The sequence below is a fragment of the Ursus arctos genome, unplaced genomic scaffold (assembly GCF_023065955.2).
Source record: "Ursus arctos isolate Adak ecotype North America unplaced genomic scaffold, UrsArc2.0 scaffold_3, whole genome shotgun sequence".
NCBI classification, from domain to species: domain Eukaryota; kingdom Metazoa; phylum Chordata; class Mammalia; order Carnivora; family Ursidae; genus Ursus; species Ursus arctos.
This window is the reverse complement of record NW_026622985.1, coordinates 70,851,734-70,871,651: the sequence shown is the minus strand read 5'-3', so window position 1 is coordinate 70,871,651 and position 19,918 is coordinate 70,851,734. Positions and strand designations below refer to the sequence as shown.

The 19,918-nt window shown below is 37.1% G+C and overlaps 1 protein-coding gene across 1 annotated transcript in view; it reads right to left on the bottom strand.

The window, feature by feature from the left end:
- The window catches only part of CFTR (CF transmembrane conductance regulator), a 163,885-nt gene that overhangs the window by 124,741 nt on the left and 19,226 nt on the right, over window positions 1–19,918 (bottom strand). Inside the window, exons 2-3 of the mRNA XM_048213069.2 lie at window positions 12,398–12,508; window positions 8,698–8,806 (exon numbers count right to left, since the gene is read on the bottom strand). Of these exons, the coding sequence (XP_048069026.1) occupies window positions 8,698–8,806; window positions 12,398–12,508 (220 nt within the window). The remainder of the gene's footprint in view (window positions 1–8,697; window positions 8,807–12,397; window positions 12,509–19,918) is intronic.

Here is a 19,918-nt window from a genome sequence, read left to right as displayed (position 1 = left end):
AACACATTAAGAAGAGAAGCAGATTTATAACACATTATATAAAGCAATGATCGCCCTCCCTTTATTAAGTATATATTCCCATGGGGAAAAAAAACTGGATAGGCATAAATCTATCAGTATTATCTGATTACTTTTATAATCATAAAAATACTTAAAAGAATAAAATTTTGGATAGAAAATTGCATATAACTTATGATAATTAATACATGGTAAAAAGAAAACATGCATAGAAGAACATAAAAGAAAGTAAACACAGGTATACACCTAGAACTTTTCATAAGACAAAAGAGTACTGGCTTATATACCAAAGCAAAGGCTTAAGATTCTGCTTTTGACAGGGTAAACAGGAGTGTCAAATTTTTGTTTATCTTGATACACTAGAGTCTGATGGTAATTTTTGGCTTTATACTAAGTGCTAAAGGAAGAATTTTTCCATATTCAGTGTAGAAAATAACACCTAGTTACTGCCACGATTTTTCGTAGTGTTTATAAAAGTGTTTGTATACCACACCAAGAATAGAATCTCAAAAAACACTATCATAATACCTGTCTACCTCTGAATCGTGTTTTTAGAGTCAATGCCTAATTCAAAACGTTTTGCTTTTGCTATTTTCCTTTTAGGGTTTATTGATTCATTAACCTACCAGCAACGTCCTCAACTAGAAATCTAAGCTATATTCTTCATGTTTTATAAGAAAAAGTTCTTGGATTTGTTGAATAGCAGGAATAGTAGGTTTAATCCAGAAAATGCAAAAATGGAAGATGTGTTAAAATACTAACTTTAGCCCCGAATCTCCAAGGAACTGTTGAAAAGGAAAAACAAAGCTGGGGGCATCACAATGCCGGATTTCGAGCTGTACTACAAAGCTGTGATCACAAAAACAGCATGGTACTGGCACAAAAACAGACACATAGACCAATGGAACAGAATAGAGAGCCCAGAAATGGACCCTCGGCTCTTTGGGCAACTAATATTTGATAAAGCAGGAAAAAACATCCGGTGGGAAAAAGACAGTCTCTTCAACAAATGGTGCTGGGAAAATTGGACAGCTACATGCAAGAGAATGAAACTTGACCACTATCTCACACCATACACAAAAATAAACTCCAAATGGATGAAAGACCTCGATGTGAGACAGGAATCCATCAAAATTCTAGAGGAGAACATAGGCAACAACCTCTACGACATCGGCCAGAGCAACCTTTTTCATGACACATCCCCAAAGGCAAGAGAAACAAAAGATAAAATGAATTTATGGGACTTCATCAAGATTAAAAGTTTCTGCACAGCCAAGGAAACAGTCAGAAAAACTAAGAGGCAGCCCACGGAATGGGAGAATATATTTGCAAATGACACTACAGATAAAGGACTGGTATCCAAGATCTACAAAGAACTTCTCAAACTCAATACACGAGAAACAAATAAACAAATCAAAAAATGGGCAGAAGATATGAACAGACACTTTTCCAATGAAGACATACAAATGGCTAACAGACACATGAAAAAATGTTCAAAATCATTAGCCATCAAGGAAATTCAAATCAAAACCACACTGAGATACCACCTTACGCCAGTTAGAATGGCAAAAATAGACAAGGCAAGAAACAACAATTGTTGGAGAGGATGTGGAGAAAGGGGATCCCGCCTACATTGTTGGTGGGAATGCAAGTTGGTACAGCCACTCTGGAAAACAGTGTGGAGGTCCCTTAAAAAGTTAAAAATTGAGCTACCCTATGACCCAGCCATTGCACTACTGGGTATTTACCCCAAAGATACAGACGTAGTGAAGAGAAGGGCCATATGCACCCCAATGTTCATAGCAGCAATGTCCACAATAGCTAAATTGTGGAAGGAGCCGAGATGCCCTTCAACAGATGACTGGATTAAGAAGTTGTGGTCCATATATACAATGGAATATTAGTCAGCTATCAGAAAGAACGAGTTCTCAACATTTGCTACAACATGGACGGCACTGGAGGAGATAATGCTAAGTGAAATAAGTCAAGCAGAGAAAGACAACTATCATATGATTTCTCTCATCTATGGAACATAAGAACTAGGATGATCGGTAGGGGAAGAAAGGGATAAAGAAAGGGGGGGTAATCAGAAGGGGGAATGAAACATGAGAGACTATGGACTATGAGAAACAAACTGAGGACTTCAGAGGGGAGGGGGGTGGGGGAATGGGATAGACCGGTGATGGGTGGTAAGGAGGGCACGTATTGCATGGTGCACTGGGTGTTATACACAACTAATGAATCATCGAGCCTTACATCGGAAACCGGGGATGTACTGTATGGTGACTAACATAATATAATAAAAAATCATTTAAAAAAATAATAATAAAATAAAATAAAATACTAACTTTAATCTCTGAAGTAAGGCTTAGAATCTAGCTACCATTTTTAAATATTAGCAAAACATATTCCTGTGCCCTATAAAAATCAAATGGGTGCTTTAAGATTGCTTATAACATTTAGAGGGAAATGCAAATGATATGAGTATTTGTGCAGGTAGGTAGATACTCTATTTTAAGATATAGTAATAGCTATCATTTATGAAGCACTTGCTAAGTACCAGGATCTATTCAAGTGTGAATAACTTGGCCAGTGTCACATAGTACTAAGTAGCTTTACTACTAGGCTTTGAACCAAACATTTGACTCCAAAGCCTTCCTCTTATTCATAACCATAAATTGAAATGGAAAAGTTATAACATGACCTGTTTCTCTCTCAAGTGACCATCAGTGCAAGGATTATGATTAGTTCAACATCAACTCTGCAAATCATGTTATAAGTTTAGGTTACTGTGATTTAAGACAAATGCCCCCTCTCTAGGACCCACAGCATGGACACATAATTTAAAAGGTTGAAGAGATCATAGAGATTTATACTTTATTACAGCCCCTTTCACCATATACTCAAGGAAACTGAGATCCAGGCAAGTTCTTTGATTTGTCCCAAGATCATAAAACAAGCTTGTGGCAACAACGCATGAGCATGCCCCAGGGGAGTTAAGGAAAAAAAAAAAAAAATCCCACTTTTGAAAAAAAAAATACACACTTGAGTGCATCACATATAATTTAATTTATTTCACCATATCTTATTCATTAGTCACTACTGGATACTGGTTAGCTATAAGAGCTAAAAATATACCATATTCCTACTAGGAATGGGAAGCCTGGATGCCCTCATATCCAGTGGAAGTTTTTAAAAATATGATCACAAACAATACCTAATTTACAAATCAATTTTGTTCCAAAATTCCACATGAAAGAACAGGAGATACATTTTGTCTCAGATACAGTATTCTACTGGACATGGTACTGGATTCCCAGGTTAGCCTTCAAGGCAGGGTGCCTTGGTGGCACAGTTGGTTAAGCCTCCAACTCTTGATTTCGGCTCAGGTCCTGATCTCAGTGTCATGAGGTTGAGCCCCATGTCAGGCTCCATGCTAAGCATGGAGTCTGCTTGAGATTCTTTCTCCCTCTCCCTTTGCCCCTCCCACTTCTGTTATCTCTCTCTCCCTCTCAAATAAATAAATCTTTTTTTAAAAAAGTACATATACTGCTAGGGGCACCTGGGTGGCTCAGTGGATTAAGCATCTGACTCTTGACTTTGGCTCAGATCATGATCTCAAGATTATGAGATCGAGCCCTGTGTCAGGCTCTCTGCTCAGTGGGGAATCTGCTTGAGATTCTTGGATTCTCTCCCTCTTCTCCTCCCCACCATGTTTGTTTGCTCGCTCACTCTCTCTCCCTCTCTCTCAAATAATACATAAATCTTTTTTTAAAAAGTACATGTACTGCTAAATGCTCTTAGAGCACTGTTCTGTTCAAATAGTATTCAAATAATATGGTACATAAAAACCCAACCAACCTGTATAACAAAGTTTCTACAGAAAAAGATGTAACATCTCTCCCTACTGCAATCTTGGAAGAGAAACAGAGTCCCTCTTAGCCATATCTTTACCCTCTTCATGCACTTGACTTCTGCCTCTCTCCAGTGGACTCCAGTGGAGTCTCTCTAGTAGTCTGGAGGGGTGCCAGAGGAAGACATGGAAAGTTAACACTAGTTACATTGGACTTTCCAATAGATCTTTAGCTACATTTTAATCTTGGTGGGATTCCCCCCATCACTTCTACTCAGGGGCTCCTCAGCCCCAATGAATCTACCTACTTCTCTTTTCACAACTATTCCTTCTTCCTAGGCTTTCTCTTCTCCCACAACCCTGCAAAACCTTCACCTCAGAGCTTTTAGAAATGCAGAATTTTAGGGTCTCACCAAAAACCTCCTAAATCAGAATCTGCATCTTAGCTAGATCCCTGGGTCACTGGTATGCATACTAAAGTTTGAGAAACATTGCTCTTCTGTCATTAAGGTTCATATTCATTTTTATATGTTTTTAAATTTTTCCATATTATCATTAAGAAAAAAATCAAACTAAAAAGTTCTCTCGATGTGGGCCACCCAACCCCTCCCCTTAGATTCTAGCAAAAGTGAGATGCATGCAGTGATAATGGTGCTTGTCTACCTGAATCAGAATCACTTGGGGACTTTGATGAGGATACTAGTATCCCAGGGCCCATTCCAAACCAATTAGATCACATTATCTGGGGTGGGGCTACTGGATACTTTAAAGAGTGATACAAAAATTCTTTATATTTCAAAGAAATCTAAACCCCAAGAACATCCAACTCCTCTTGTCCCAGGAACTGAGGAAGGTGTAGACTGCCTTCATTCAGGTAGAGAGCACAGGAAAGTGTGTTTTAGAGATGGGGGTTCTAGTAGGGAGTAGAAATAGCATATAGAGCAAGTTTAGGGAATACAGCATGCAAGTCACTGCTGGGTTTAGAGAGGGAGCTACATATGGGGAGAGGTAGGGATGGGAAGGAAGATGAAAAAGGGGACCTACCTAACAAGCATCTAGAAGATTTGCTGGAGAAAGCTGTCCCTTCGGTAGCCAATCTTATGAAAGGAACATACATAGGTCAAAGCCTAAGCCAGGGACTGTCTGTGCGCAGAATTCCCCAAAACACTCTCCTTTCCTTAGCAGTAGGCTTGTATTCAAGTCCCTCCCTACTCAATGTCTTTGGCAAAACATAAGGGACAAACATCTTCTGCAATACAGACCACGAGACCTGAGAACTCCAGCAACATCAGTACTAGGACTTCTACTTTATGTCCTTAACCTTTTTGGAGTTGAATGAATAAAAGGAGTTCCACCGAAGTTGCACTGACACGCATCTCACCTTGATAATGGAAATACGCCCAGAGCTGCCTAGGACTCAAGAAGGGATAACCATATTCTCTCAGTAATCTGCTTACAGAACTCCCTCCACCTGGCTTGCCTCTCACTATCCTTAATTGACTCTCATGCTCAGCTTTTCAACAGCCAGTTTCTCGTCTATGTTAGGAGTCTTAAATGTGAAAGATAATGGTGTATCTGGCTGCTAAGTCAGATGAAGAAAAAACAAGTACATAGCTAACGAAGAGAAGCCATAGATAATATGATTTAAAATTATATCAACTCTTGCAGAGAGACAAGCTCCTTTATGATGGCATTTCCTTTTTTTCTTAACCTTTCATAATCAAAAGCAAATTTCATAGTACTTTTTCTATCCGTCTTGAAACCAACCAAACACTCTTTACATCACAATTATCCTTATTCAGACGGACTAAGGAAGTACAGGGCATTTTGAAAGTATGTTCACACTTTACCAAGAGTAGTGTTACAGCAATTTCAAGAACCCTCGTTCATTTCACGGACTTTAACAATTACCAAGCTGATACATGCAGAGGAAAAAAGGAATACCCCAAAAGAATTCCACCAATACTAAGGCACTGGTATAAGTTATTTAAAAAGACAGAGGTCTTATAAGAATGGCTACATTTTCTCCCCTCTTTTCTCTGGGAAGTGACAAAGTGTATGGAGTCCTGAGATCAGGCACCCTGAAAAGCTGCATTCGTCATATTGACCACACGGTTATCTAAATTCTTTAAGACTTTAAGCGACCAACATTTTCACTACTCAAAACTTCACAATATCAGTGAGGCCTTTTCTCTGTGACAAGGGTGAGAAACCTCCAGCCTCAACACACATATACCGTGACCAATGTAAATTTTCCACTCCGTGCCTTCCCACCACACTTGTTTCAGCTGCTTTTCCCATCCACCCTTCTTCTCACCAATATTCTGTCGGTTATCAATAGCTGTGAGCTGGCAGAAGTAAACTCTGCCCTTCAAATGTGCGGATGGTTCCAGACCTGCAGCCCAGGGCTCAGGTTAGCTAGAGACCACATCCTCCCTCTCTCCCACCCATGGGAAAGCCTTTCAGATTCCTTCTGCCGGGATAGGTTTAAGACTTGAGAAGTTTAAGAATAAGTCCTTCTCCACACCCACTCCATTCTTCCACCCCTTAATTTTGTTTATAAGTTTGACCCTAGCACTACTGGCCCTTGGGTGGATTTCACACAGTTCCTTCTGGAGTATAAGCAAGGGAGAAGATTCTCTTTGGTCCCCCTACCCTGCTTCTTACTGTGAACTTTCTGCAGATTTGCCCCTGAGGTGACCCTGGAAGAATCCTCGTCTTGTCAGCTTCTGTTAACCTGGGTCTCCTGAGAAGATGCAAAGAAACTCAGCAGGCCCACGACTGGTTACTAGAGACACCATTCTGTTGAGTAACTCAATACAATCATTACAAATATAATGATATGGCAATTATAATCTGCTATTGCAGAAGGGTCATAGACTTTGAAGCTAAAGAGACCGATCACTCAAATGTACCATATGTGTGACTCTGGAAGTTTCATAATTTCCCTGAGTTCAATTTCTTTTTCTGTATATTAGAGATAATAACATCTGTCCCATGAAGTTACTAGAAGAATTAAATAAAACAATCTGCATAAAGGGCTTAATGCTGAACCTGGAATAGATTAGGTACAATAAACATTAAACTCAATAAATACTAAACTTTCGGTTGTGGTTTTGTACACACAAACGAAAAAAATTGATAAATATGCTCATGTATCATCTTAACTTTCACAGTTCGGTGAGTGCTTTTGTTTGCATGAAACTTTGATGCTGCTGGATAAATTATTTCAGAAGCTAGGGCATAAAAGGTGCTTGATCGTGAGGCCTCTCTTCCTGCTTCTCCTCACTAATGCTTATGTTAATCAATGGAAGCAGAATGTGATGGAGACCATGACTGAGGAGAACTGTCAGTCCCACCACAGTCTCAGTCATGACAGAACAATTGTTGGGAGTGTGATTCACTTCAATCCAACAATAACTTATTGAGAATGTTACATTCTTATGTATGACCAGAGTGAATTGTACTTCTATACACTGACTCAAATGTATGCACTGTAATCATTAAACATCCAACAAAGGATTCTTTTAATTAAGTCAAATAGAGCCAGATGCTATGGATAAAATTGCTTCCCAAGGTTCTCAGTGCTCTCACTGAGAAAAATCACCTCAAGACATCTTAAAAGATAATTAATTCTTGAGCTGCCTTACTCACATTTACAAACAAAATATTTCACCCCCATACTGTTGCAGGTTTCTGTAGGAACAGAGAGGCAGAAAGATGGATAGACAGGTAGGTAGATAGGTAAATGTGGGTGGGTGTATGGATGGATGGATAGATGGATGGATGGATGGATGGATGGATGACAGATAATTTCAAAAACCAGAAGAATTTTTCCAGGTGATTTTCAAGAGCATTACAAAATATTCTGGACCTAAATGTGATCATCTTTGTCAAGATAAATTTTTATATGACTTTTTTTCTTAGTATGTACAAACTACAATTTCTTAAAAACATGCAACTTGAATGGCATCTTTTGGGGAGACACTATGGCACTGCCAATTCTCCAATGCATGAAGACCAATATGAATACGTGTGAATCCAGATGGTACTTATACAAAAGCAAATATTGTACACAGCCTTTACTGAAAGACTAAATAAGTTTTCAACCCATCATTGCGTTTTATAGGTCACAACCAAGGATATGAAATGATGCTCTGGTGATATAAAAAGTAATAGATTCGAGTAACATTTAACAGCAGCTGGGAAACATCACAGTCTGCACTTCAACACCAGAAAGCCTGGGGCTTTCAGGCACCGAGCTCTCTTCTCAATGATGGAGATGTAGGAAACTGAAAAAATATATCGCAACAGTACCTTGCTGCCAAATTTTAAATTTTTGCTATTTTTCCTTGAAACTCAGTACGCAGATATGATTTCAAAATATTACAGATAGTCATACAGATAATTGGCTAAACTTGACCTCATTCTTCTCGACATTGTATCTTGAAATTCTACTGTCAAATACAGAAATATAAAAGCACCAGTAATCTCATATACTAGTAAGATAACATGATTTGGGATCATAACAGAAAATAAACCTCTTCAAAGAAATTTATTTTACTGAACCTATTATTTATTTATGTATTTATTTATGAACCCACTTTAAATTGTAGATTGCTACCTGCATTCCAGGACACCTTAGTACTTTTTACTTGTCTCTACAGAGTTTTAGTGGTTTCTTTGTATTCGGAGTTGAATTAGTCCTTTTATCTGAACACGAGATTACCCTGGTCATAAAAATGAATATAATTACTTTAGATTAATAAAATAATAATAATGAATATACTTATTATCCATAATAAATTTACGAATGAGATCCTTACCCCTAAATATAATAAGATTCCATAGAACATAAATCTCCAGAAAAAGCATCGCCGAAGGGCATTAATGAGTTTGGGGTTTTTCTTTGATGCCAGCTCTCTGTCCCATTCTCTGCAAAAGAATAAAAAGAGGGACCAATAAGTTGCATGCACAAATATTTGAGTTGTTCTATTTCCCTTAACGTAGTTTTATTCTCACAAAGACATCCAAGGAGATTAACCCAAGTGACTGAAGAGATAAAAAACCTTGTGGAGACCTTCCAACACCAACACTCCGTCAGATATTTGGCAGAATTTGATGCTTCACCATATATCAATTTTCAGGGATTTGACGACATGACAAGGTCAGATTTTATGTATGAAAGGAAGGTTCTGGGCTTCTTAAAAGCAATGCAAGAGGTGGACAAATAAAGTATAACTCTTATGAGTATACATTACTGTGTTTGGGACAAAGTGAAAAATAAACAAAAATTTAACTTTCTTCCCCCTTCACCTTTTGATCTTTATTAGTTTAGAACTGTAGATTTTACAAAATTTAACTGTCAAAAAAAAAAAAAACCAACATAAAGTCAGGTGGATTTTTCTGTTATTTAACTTTAGAAAAACTTGTCTAAATGGCTGTTTTTAAATGTAGGGGTATGAAACAAATACAATCAAACTTCATTTTCAACTATTAAAGTCATTTATTAGAATAAAAGTCTTTGGAAAATTAGAACAGAATCAAATTCTATATTTTCTGGTAGGAAAAGAGACCACATAGTCTGAAAGAATGGTGATATCCAATAAGTTTTCCATTAAAAACTGTAAGTTCATCAATGGATTATATTTACATTATAGCCACTTCTATCTGTTAATGAAAGCCCTTTCTCTTCATTACTAAACCATACAGAGATGAAAAGTTTCACAGGCAAGAACTAGGTAAAGGTTTTGCATTTCATTAAGAGGTATGTCCATTACTATTCATCTGTGATTATTAGAGGTTGTTTTAAATTACCCCAAAGAAAGAACACACAACTGAGATGTGAGGGCAAACTTGGCAGTCTCTGTGCATGGACCCTGGCTGCCCCAAGAAGCTTACTATCTACAATGCCTAATTACCATATTCCATCTATCCACCTCTCCACTCGTTCACTCAGGCCTTGCTCCCATCCATATCATTCAGTGACTCACAACAGGGTAAGAAACTAAACCTGGAGGCAGATTCAGCCTCTCTTTCAAAGGAAGAATGAGTCAGATGAGAAAGTCAGGAAAGAGAGGTGGTATGTAGACCAAAGAAATGGTTTCAAGGTGGGAAGAAGTGGTCCACATGAAGTCATGTAGGAAGAGACCATTTTACTTGACATTAAGAGATCTCTGATGACCCTGGTCAATGTCATTTTAGCAACATGGTAGACATGGAAACCATATTTCAGGGAGCTGAAGTGTAAAGGAAAGGTGAAGAAGTGGAGAGATCAGGAGAGCAGAGAAATAATAGCTATGAAAGAAGTGGGAAAAAAAAAGAATGGGGGAGCAACCTGAGGGAAAAGCAAAGTGGGAGAATTTCTTTTAATGGGTGGGATTTGAACAATGAAAGAAAGAGTGAGCAGGGAAGAGGAGGTGGTGTGGTTTCAGCAGCACTATAACAGACCCAGTAAGAATCCCAAACACGAAGTTAAATCACAAAGGAAGAAGCTCTATACTTATCAGTTTTGTAGCTTCTCATGGAACAAATGTGAGTGTGCACGGAGGAGTGATGTAAAGGGTTCAACACTGCAAACTGAGCCAGATGGGCCAGTGTGCCTCAACTACGTGGTAACCACCAAGGACCTTTGTCACAAGGCAGTTATGAAATGTGAGGCCAGGGCCACTTCCCAAGGATGCAGAGGTACAAAGTACTATAAATGGTGTGTCAGTCTTCCAAAATGTTTCAATAAATTCTAAATAACAACTTTAATTTTTTAATTTATTTTATTTTTTATTTCTTTTTTTTATAATAAAAAAATAATTTTTTAAATGCATAGGGTGAAAAGAGATACAAAGTAAAGACAAAAGTAAGAAAGACAAAATGTATAGACTTATGCTGGCACAGAGTTGTTGAATTGAAAAAAATAGGTATATTTTTAATTGAACTGATATGGGAGATATAATAAAAACAGGAGAAAAAAATCTTAGGCCAGATAATCCTACAAATTCAGGTGTCTTCTACTTGGCCATAAATAAAAATTTATCTGGAGTATACAGTCTTTTGTTAACCTAGCCCTTGTCTGATTAATCTTTCCCGTGGCATCTGTTCAGAACTTAGGTATTCAATATCCACTGTTTTATTGTGAACTTGCTGATATACCTACAATGTATTATATTTATATATTTTATCTCTGCAACAATATTACAGATTTTTACATAATGCTAGTCATTTCACCTTCACTTATCATTCATTCAACAAATATTTATTGAGCAGCTACTATAGGCCAGACCCTATTCTAGGCACTGGGGGATACATCATAAATAAACCAAACCAAACCAGCCAAAATATCCTTGCTTTCATGGCATTTCCATGCAGTAAGTGCTCAATAATACGAACTGGTCCTTGATCTTGGTAATATGAATCTATTATTCTCACTAGCCAAATTCTTTTAATCAAGAAAATTAAGACTGAATATCTTACTTTGCCTTGAAAATATTTTTTAAAGGGAAATGAGTTTAAGGGAAATAAGGTCAACAAATTACAAGGCTCAACTTTTTTTTATTTTGGAGCAATCATTTAGTAGCTACTTTTTCTTTTTCTTTTGTTCCTTTGTTTTTCCTTTGGTCTATGGAGTGAGTGTGCGACCCCAGAATCTCTGGGATTTTTCACATTTGGCCAAGGAAGAAGGGCTCTTTCCTCTGTGGTTTGTAAAGAAATGAGCAGGGTTCTAAGGACCCACTGCTTGGAGGAATGTGGTCTGAGAGAGTAAAACCAGCACAAGCAGAGGCCACCAAGTGGCATCGGAGTCCCTGGTTCCACTGAGTCTCTAAGGCCAGTTCTCTGCCAAGGCCCCTTCACACAGGAGCCAACAATTTACTTAAGCTAGTTAATTGGGTTTCTGTCACTGGTAATCAAAAGGGTTCTAACCAATACTCTTAGAAAAGGGAACTCTGAGAACTTGTCTGCAATGGGAAGTGCAGATCTGTGTTAGAATCATGTGATTCCATTTTAGCTGGAAAATTTCATCATCTCTCTGAGTCTCAGTTTGCTGTCTGCAAGATGGAGGTAACAATGCTTTCCTCCAAGAGCTGAGAGGAGGTACTATACCTAGCATTCAATATGTACTCAAAAATATGAAATATTTATATTTTTTAATATCCAGTAGCCATTACCTTAAGATTTCCAAGTATGTACATTCGTAGTCACATATTAAGATTTTGGAGGCAAATATACACAATTTGCTTCATAAAGATGCTACTTCAGTCTTCACAAAATCCACTTACTGTACTTTAAAGACAGGGAACGTCTTATTTTCCAGAAAAAAGTCATTTATCAAGAAAATGGTTAATCTTTCAACCTTTCATTGTTTAATTTTTAATTGGTCAAGACTTCAGCAAGAAAATAAGATGTTCCTATTTTAAAGACGCCATTTTAAGAATTAAGCCATCTAATAAGTTAGTCCTCCATCACCTAGAGTATTAATAATATTAATAATATTAATTCCTCCTTTCAACTAATGAACAATGTGCATGAACATACCTTTCCAATTTTTCAGACAGATTGTCAGCAGAATCAGCAGAAGGGATTTGGTATATGTCTGATAATTCCAGGCGCTGTCTATACCCTTTTGACAAAATTGGTCCGGTCCAGCTAAAACAAAGATAAGGGACAGATGTAAATATTCACTTAACTTGGTCTCCAATATAGACTTGGAATCTGATACTGTTTAAAATCTTCTGTCAGATGGGAAATGGTGGGTGCATAAATATGAGAATAAAATAATCCAACTTATAAAATACCAGTACTTCATATCTTATATCTGTATAAAACACCAAAACCTCTGAGCTAATGTGACTGAGAGAAAGGATCAGGAATGATAATAGAATCCTTTCCAGAGGAAAAAAACAAGTCACTACACATTCTATATTAAAAGTACTCTTTAAAAAAAAAAAAAAAAAGGCAAAAAAACTGCCCTAGGAGCTCCTGGGTGACTCAGTTGGTTAAACATCCAACTCCTGGTTTGGGCTCAGGACTGATCTCATGGTCATGAGATTGAGCCCCGCATCGGGCTCTGTGCTCAGCACTGAGCTGGCCTGACTTTCCCTCTCCCTCTCCCTTTGCCCCTTCCCCCTGCTCTCTCTCTCTGTGTCAAATAAATCTTAAAAAAAAAAAAAAGCTGCCCTAAACAATGAAATACTAGGCGTTTATAAGCGCTGAAGCCCAGTCTCTACCACTTTAAATATAAAATGATCTATGAATGATAAGATAGACCCTCAATCAATACCCCTATACAAGGTTGTTCTTGTAGTACATGGTCCTCAGCAAGAAGCTATTTGTTGAATGAACTAATTATAGCTGAAGGATTAATGAATAGTTTGTATTAATTTGTTCACCTAATTATCACTTCTGAATCATTACTTGAGGGTGGGGATCATAGTTCTACATTTTGACTCCTCAATTCACAGCAGTTACACACATCTGCCCTTTACACATCTAATAAAGAACAATTTATGATGGACACTAGTGAAGCTAGTATGATCAATAATTAGACAGGATACCCCAGGTCTTTTCTTTTCTTTCAGTTATTTTCAAGTATATTGTTTCTAACTAGTATGGATAAGACAAAATAATCTTCATAGAGATAAGAGCCTAGACACAGGAAGACCAAAAGCTGGCAGACTACAGGCAGTGGGGTGGTATGCAGGCAAATCTTTAACCAGCCCTTTCCTGGGTGAGGGGGGGGGGGGGGTGACTTAAGTCATTTGCCAATTTCTGTGGTGTAAATACTCCCACTGTGACCAATTTCAAGCTACCAAATGTGAAGTTACTGAACACAGAGTTGGGAAGATACACGGCTGCATATTATAACATAGTATATTTACCTTTCAGCTATAATGAAGGTAAATAAGCTCAACAGCAGAGATAATAGTAAAATGTCAAATTAGGTAGTGACAACTTTTGAGTTTTTATTATCTTTGTTTTAATATAATTATACGTTTATATCATTTAATTTTTAATACTAGTTGTACTTAACAACGAGCTCACAAGCTTCCTGAAAATTTAACAATCTGCTTAGCCAGAAAGGGCCAACTGCAGAAGATCGCTGACTGCCAGATGATTGAAAGACTTGAGACAAGGGTAATGGCATTGAAGACAAAAAGGAAGGGATCTACAGAAGGCCTAGGAAAATGTACTCCATCTATTAACAAACACTGCATGTTCAGTATGTTTGAAATTATTAAAATATGATACCAAATTTACAAATAAACAGAATTTTACTATCTGTAAATTCCAAATACCATAAGACATTTGCAGGAAATTAAAAAAATCTTTTCATCTCTTTAAAAAATATATAAACATACATCTTTTAGTCCATATCTAAGATCTGATGATCATTCCCATGAATGAGTCTCAACCTCATTTTAAAGTAATACAATTTGTTGGCTGCCTCTATACAAACCTTCCTGTGTAATTTGTGCCCATTTTAAAACATATATTACACCTTGATATCAAGGTTTGATTATCAAGCCCAGAATCATCAAACCAAACATATTCAGTAGTATTAAAACTCAAGTTAGCCCTTCACAATTATTAATAAAAGTTAATGTTTCCTGATAGGCTTACCACAATAAAACCATATTTGTATCCTGAAATAGAAACCTGGCTTAAAGTGAATTATGAGAACTAAAATCAGTTGACCTTAGGCTGCCTAGTAATCACTAGACTTACCCTACAGAGAAAACAATATTCTGTTAAGTTAAACTGATAACATTGTATGAAATTTCTGCGCCAATGAGTTCTCCATGCCTGCCTCAAGCCTATCTTAGAAATGCAAAAACAAAGACAAAACAAAAAATTCCCCAGATATCTACACTTAGACACTTAATGAAATATTAGTTAATGTAAAACTCCAGCCGCCACTCCTTTTGAATAATCCTGAGGAGGTTAAACATACTTAGATAGAATTTAGGAATGCCTGGTCAGGATTTCTACTTCCATATTCCTTTCATTTGGAATCAATGATCATCAGGTGGTTCATAAAGCAAAGCGGGTACGCCTGGAATTACCCAACGCAATAAACCCTGTTCCTTCTTCCCTTTGAATTTGCTCCCACCGTCTCTTCCTCTCATCTCTAATTAACTTTATCCTTCTTCATTCATAACCAGTCACTATATAGTGGCAATGGACTTTAAAAAATGGTCTTAGAAATTGTGAGTTTCCAAAGGTCCTAGTATCCCAGATAAACTGTTCTATTCATATAACTATACAAGGCTTCAGATTTCATTGAGGAAAGATGCTATCACTTCATTTTTTAAACACACACACAGAAGAAATTGTTTTTTAATTAATTTCATTTCTTAGGACAATACTTCCAACTTTTGCATAGAGTGACTTGTAATTTCTTATAATGAAAATAATTTTTCAATCATAGCCACTATTAAAGCCTTGGTTTTCACAAAACCTATTGCCCTAAAACCACATAATTAGAGCCTATAATCATTTTTCCATTTGACATTGGCTTTTATTAATCCAACAGAGACATCTGACATTTTCATGTGCTAGAATTTAAGATGAAGGTCAGGTGTTAGACCTTTTCAGTTCAAAATGATTTTGTCTGTATAAAACAATCATGCTTCCACAGTATTTCACTTTACATTTCCTTTAACTGGCCAAATGAAATAAAAGAGCAAATTCAACAAGTACTAGTTGCACAACTCTTCTCCCAAATACTGACAAATTGATACACTCAAAGACTAATAGTCTTTTTCCTTTTTGCATGAAATAATTAATACTTGAGGAACCAAGTAGAAATTAAACTATTTTGTGTAGACAAATATAAATACACCTGAGGTTTTCTCATCATCCAATTTATTTACCATCAGTTTGAACTAGCCCAAATAATCTGAACAGTCCTAACAGAAGAAAATGTTGAAGTTCAACGCAGAGGAAAGATGGGGAATCACCTAACACACTGTAATAATAAATCTCAAATTTCTGCACATAGTGCTGTCATTTTGCTTTGGGTTTTTTTTTGGGGGGGGGGGGGTTGCTTCTTGTTTTGATAAATGGCTATGATGGGAAGGATTGATTTGAGACCAGAAGTCATTCTCATCTTTATAAGGATTTAAAGAAAAAAAGTCATAGAAATAATTCTTCAAATGTCACAGTTGTTTTTATCAACTTAGATTCAATATTATCTCATAGTCAGATGTATTTTTCTCAGTGAATTTCAGTGAAAATAACACTTGAGACAGTAGTGGTACCTGGCTCTAAAAGTCCTGTGTAAATCTTGCAGGCTTCAAGGGTGTACCCCAAAGTCATAGCTGTGGGGTGAGGGGCAGGTCAGGGAGTTCTCCTTCTCTGATTCCAGACGTGTTTAAACAGTATTTGCTGTTCACCCATAAAATGGTGAATTTATAAGTAATACCCACTTGAGTCAGCTCAAAAACCTTTGGAAAGAACATGCTAAAATCAGCCATTTTTGTGTTTGAGAGTTAATTATTCATGAGGGTCTTATTTTACCAAGAGAACTGTGGAAGTTCTTCTTCTTTCTCCAGATGAGTGAACAGCACAGTAAATGTAGTCAATGAATTTTAGACAATCTGGAAAGATAATTAATTGCTGCTTAAAAAAGACAACGAGCTAATTCTGAAAAATTGGACTTCTGGAAGTCCAGAATTTACAGCCATACAGGCCTCTTAATATAAATTAATTTAACCTCATGCCTAAGGAATCCAAACATTAAATAGAAAATCTATCTGCCCATTTTATAAGATGCTTCTAAATGTAAGTGTATTAGGAATGTATGCATATTAAAAAAATGTCTGAAAAGATATTTTCTTTTTTACTTATCTATATTCTCCAATGTTTAACTATGAGCAGGTCTAACTTTGGAAATAAGGCAGAAGTTCTTTTTAATTAAAGAAGGAACACACAGTTATAATCCATTACTTGTTATGGCTATCCAACATAAACTTTCTAGTCAAATGTGTTTTTTTTTAAAAAAAGATTTTTGTTTATTTGAGAAAGAGAGAGAGAGCAAGCACAAGCAGGGGGAGAGGCAGAGGGAGAAGCAGATGCCCCACTGAGCAGGCAGCTGGACAGCAGGGCTCCATCCCAGGACCCTGGGAATCACAACCTGAGCTGAAGGCAGACACAACCAACGAGCCATTTGGGCACCCCTCTAGTCAAATGTGTTCTAACTCCATGATTCTTACATAATGTTCACTATCAGTGCTGATTTCCCACAAAATTATTTTTTTCCCCTGATATGGTTGTCTGAGGTATGATTTCATCATGAAGACTACAAAATGCCAGTCACCTGACTCTTACTATAAATCTGTTACTGAAAAAACTGAATTAGTGATTTTAAGAAGAAAAGACAACTCCAGGCTCCGACACTGTCTCTATCATTTTCCAGTCATTTGACCTTGGAAAGTGCTCTGGATCTCTCAGCTGCAGGTCCTGATGGAAAGAACAACTACCATGACTACTTTACCTGATTTTCACAGGGGCCAAATTCAATTGTTGTCTATAAAGCAGTACAAATGTACCTTATTACATGCTTCTTCATGTAAGAAATTGCTTGGCTTCAGTTTAATTTACTGAGTGCTAGAGCTTATTATTACTGGGAGTATAACAATAGTAATAGCTAACATTAATAGAGTCTTACAACAGCCCTGCAAAATGCTAGGGATTTCACATATATTATTTCATCTGACCCCCACAACAGTTCATAAGTCCTAGTATTATCTCCCTCTTACAGATGAGTAACTGAGCCTAAGGGAGCTTAAATAATTTGCCCACCAAAGAGTTAGAATTAAAAAATAAGACTGTGATGCCAAAGCCTACACTTCTATCAAATGTGCCATATTAGGACCAATTAAAAAAAAAAAAACCAAAACCAGCATACACTTAGATATAACTCCAAAAGCACAAGCAACAGTAGAAAAAAATTAATGATATCATAAAAATTAAACACTTTTATGTTTCAAAGGAGACTGTCAAGAAAGTAGAAACATAATCCAAAGAATGGGAGAAAATTTTTGCAAATCATCTATCTGATAAAAAAGAGTTTTATCCTTAGTATTTAGGGACACTTATAACTCAATAATAAAAAGACAACTCAATTTAGTCAGGGGAAAAGGATATGAATAGATATTTCTCCAAAAAAAGATATACAAAAGCAAATGAAAGGATTCTCAAGCTCATTAGCCATTAGGGAAATATAAATCAAAACCACAATGAGATACCACCTCACACCCTTTGGATAGCTATCATAAGAAAAACAGGTAATAGGGGCACCTGGGTGGCTCATATGGTTAAGTGCCTGCCTTCAGCTCGGGTCATGATCCCAGGGTCCTGGGATCCAGTCCCACATCAGGCTACCTGCTCAGTGGGGAGGCTGTTTCTCCCTTTCCCTCTACTGTGCTCTCTCATTCTGTCAAATAAACAAATAAAATCTTTAAAAAAAAAAAAAAAGAAAGAAAGACAGGTAATAATAAGTGTCAAAAAAGATGTGGAAAAATTAGAACCTTCATCCCCTGTGGTGGGGATGTAAAATGATGCAGGCACTTTGAGAAAATTGTCTGAAAGTTCCTCAAAATATGAAACATAAAGTTACCCTATGACCCAGCAATTCTACTTGCTGGTACGTCCCCAAGAGAAATGAAAACGTATGTCTGTGCCAAAACCTGTACACAAAGGTTCACAGCAGCGTTTTTTATAATAGGCAAAAAAGTAGAAATAATCCAAATATCTACTGCTGAATGGATAAATGGGTATTTCCACAACTAGAATATTAGTGATTAAAAAAAGCATGCTGTACTGACACATAGTACAGAACGGACGACTCTTGAAAACATCACACGAAGGGGAAGAAGTCAATCACAAAAACTACATGGTTCCACTTGCATGAAATTCATAGAATCGTCAAATCTAGTGAGACAGAAAGCAAATTAGCAGCTGTCTAGGATGGGGTGGAGGATGGGGAATGACTGCTTAGAGGCATAGAGTTTCTTTCCAGAGTGATGAAAGTATTTAAAAAAAAAATACTTTTTTAAAGATTTTATTTATTTATTTGAAAGAGAGAGAGAGAGCACAGATGGAGAAGGAGAGGGAGAAACTGACTCCCCACTGAGCAGAGAGCTCAATGCAGGGCTCGATCCCAGGACCCCAAGACCATGACTTGAGCTGAAGGCAAACAGACGCCTAACCAACTGAGCCACCCAGGCGCACTGAAAGTATTCTAAAATTGACAGAGATAGTTTCACTACCTGCCAAAACCAATGAATTGAATATTTTAAATGGGTAAATGGTTTGGCATGTGAATTATATCTCAATAAAGCTGATATTAAGACAAATAGCATACAGAAATTGACTGTCAGTGTTGATCTTGGAAAGCTTTACCACATTTTATTTTTACCCCTAGAACTCGTGAAAGGCAGATTCTTATTATGGTGACGTTGACACTCTAAGCCCTTTCAAACAGGTTTGCGTGGGTGGCTACTTTGAGTGATTAACACCCTTCCCATGAAAAGATCTAAGGACTGGTGACATGCATCATTAAGTCATGCAAATTACTTATTTCCTGCCCCCCCCCCCAGAAACAAGGTGCTTCACAGCTGAAACTACTATACTTTTTCTGTAGAAAAAGTGACCATGGTGATAATAGCGTAAAGAAACTGAGGAATGAGTACCACTGACGAAAAACCACTTATATCAGCTCGAGCTAATTCACTGGATTTCAGGGACTCATAGCCTATGCCCATGTACTTATGAAAAGCAGCCTCAGAGAGGTATTTCATGATTTTTGTTTGCTTTTTATTCTATCTGGGCATGAAGCCACCAATAAAAGCCACAAAATTTATCATAGCTGGAACAATTGGCTAGAAAGATAGGATGATTAACTGCCTTATAAATTTGCTGCATCCTTTATAAGTTCACTTTTAGGAGCTCCTTACTAAGAAAGACAAGTGACACCATCACTCTCTGATTTCTGGGTTTTATTTCCATTGGCAATAAGAAATATATTTGAAACCAAGAAAATAAGGAAGCGGG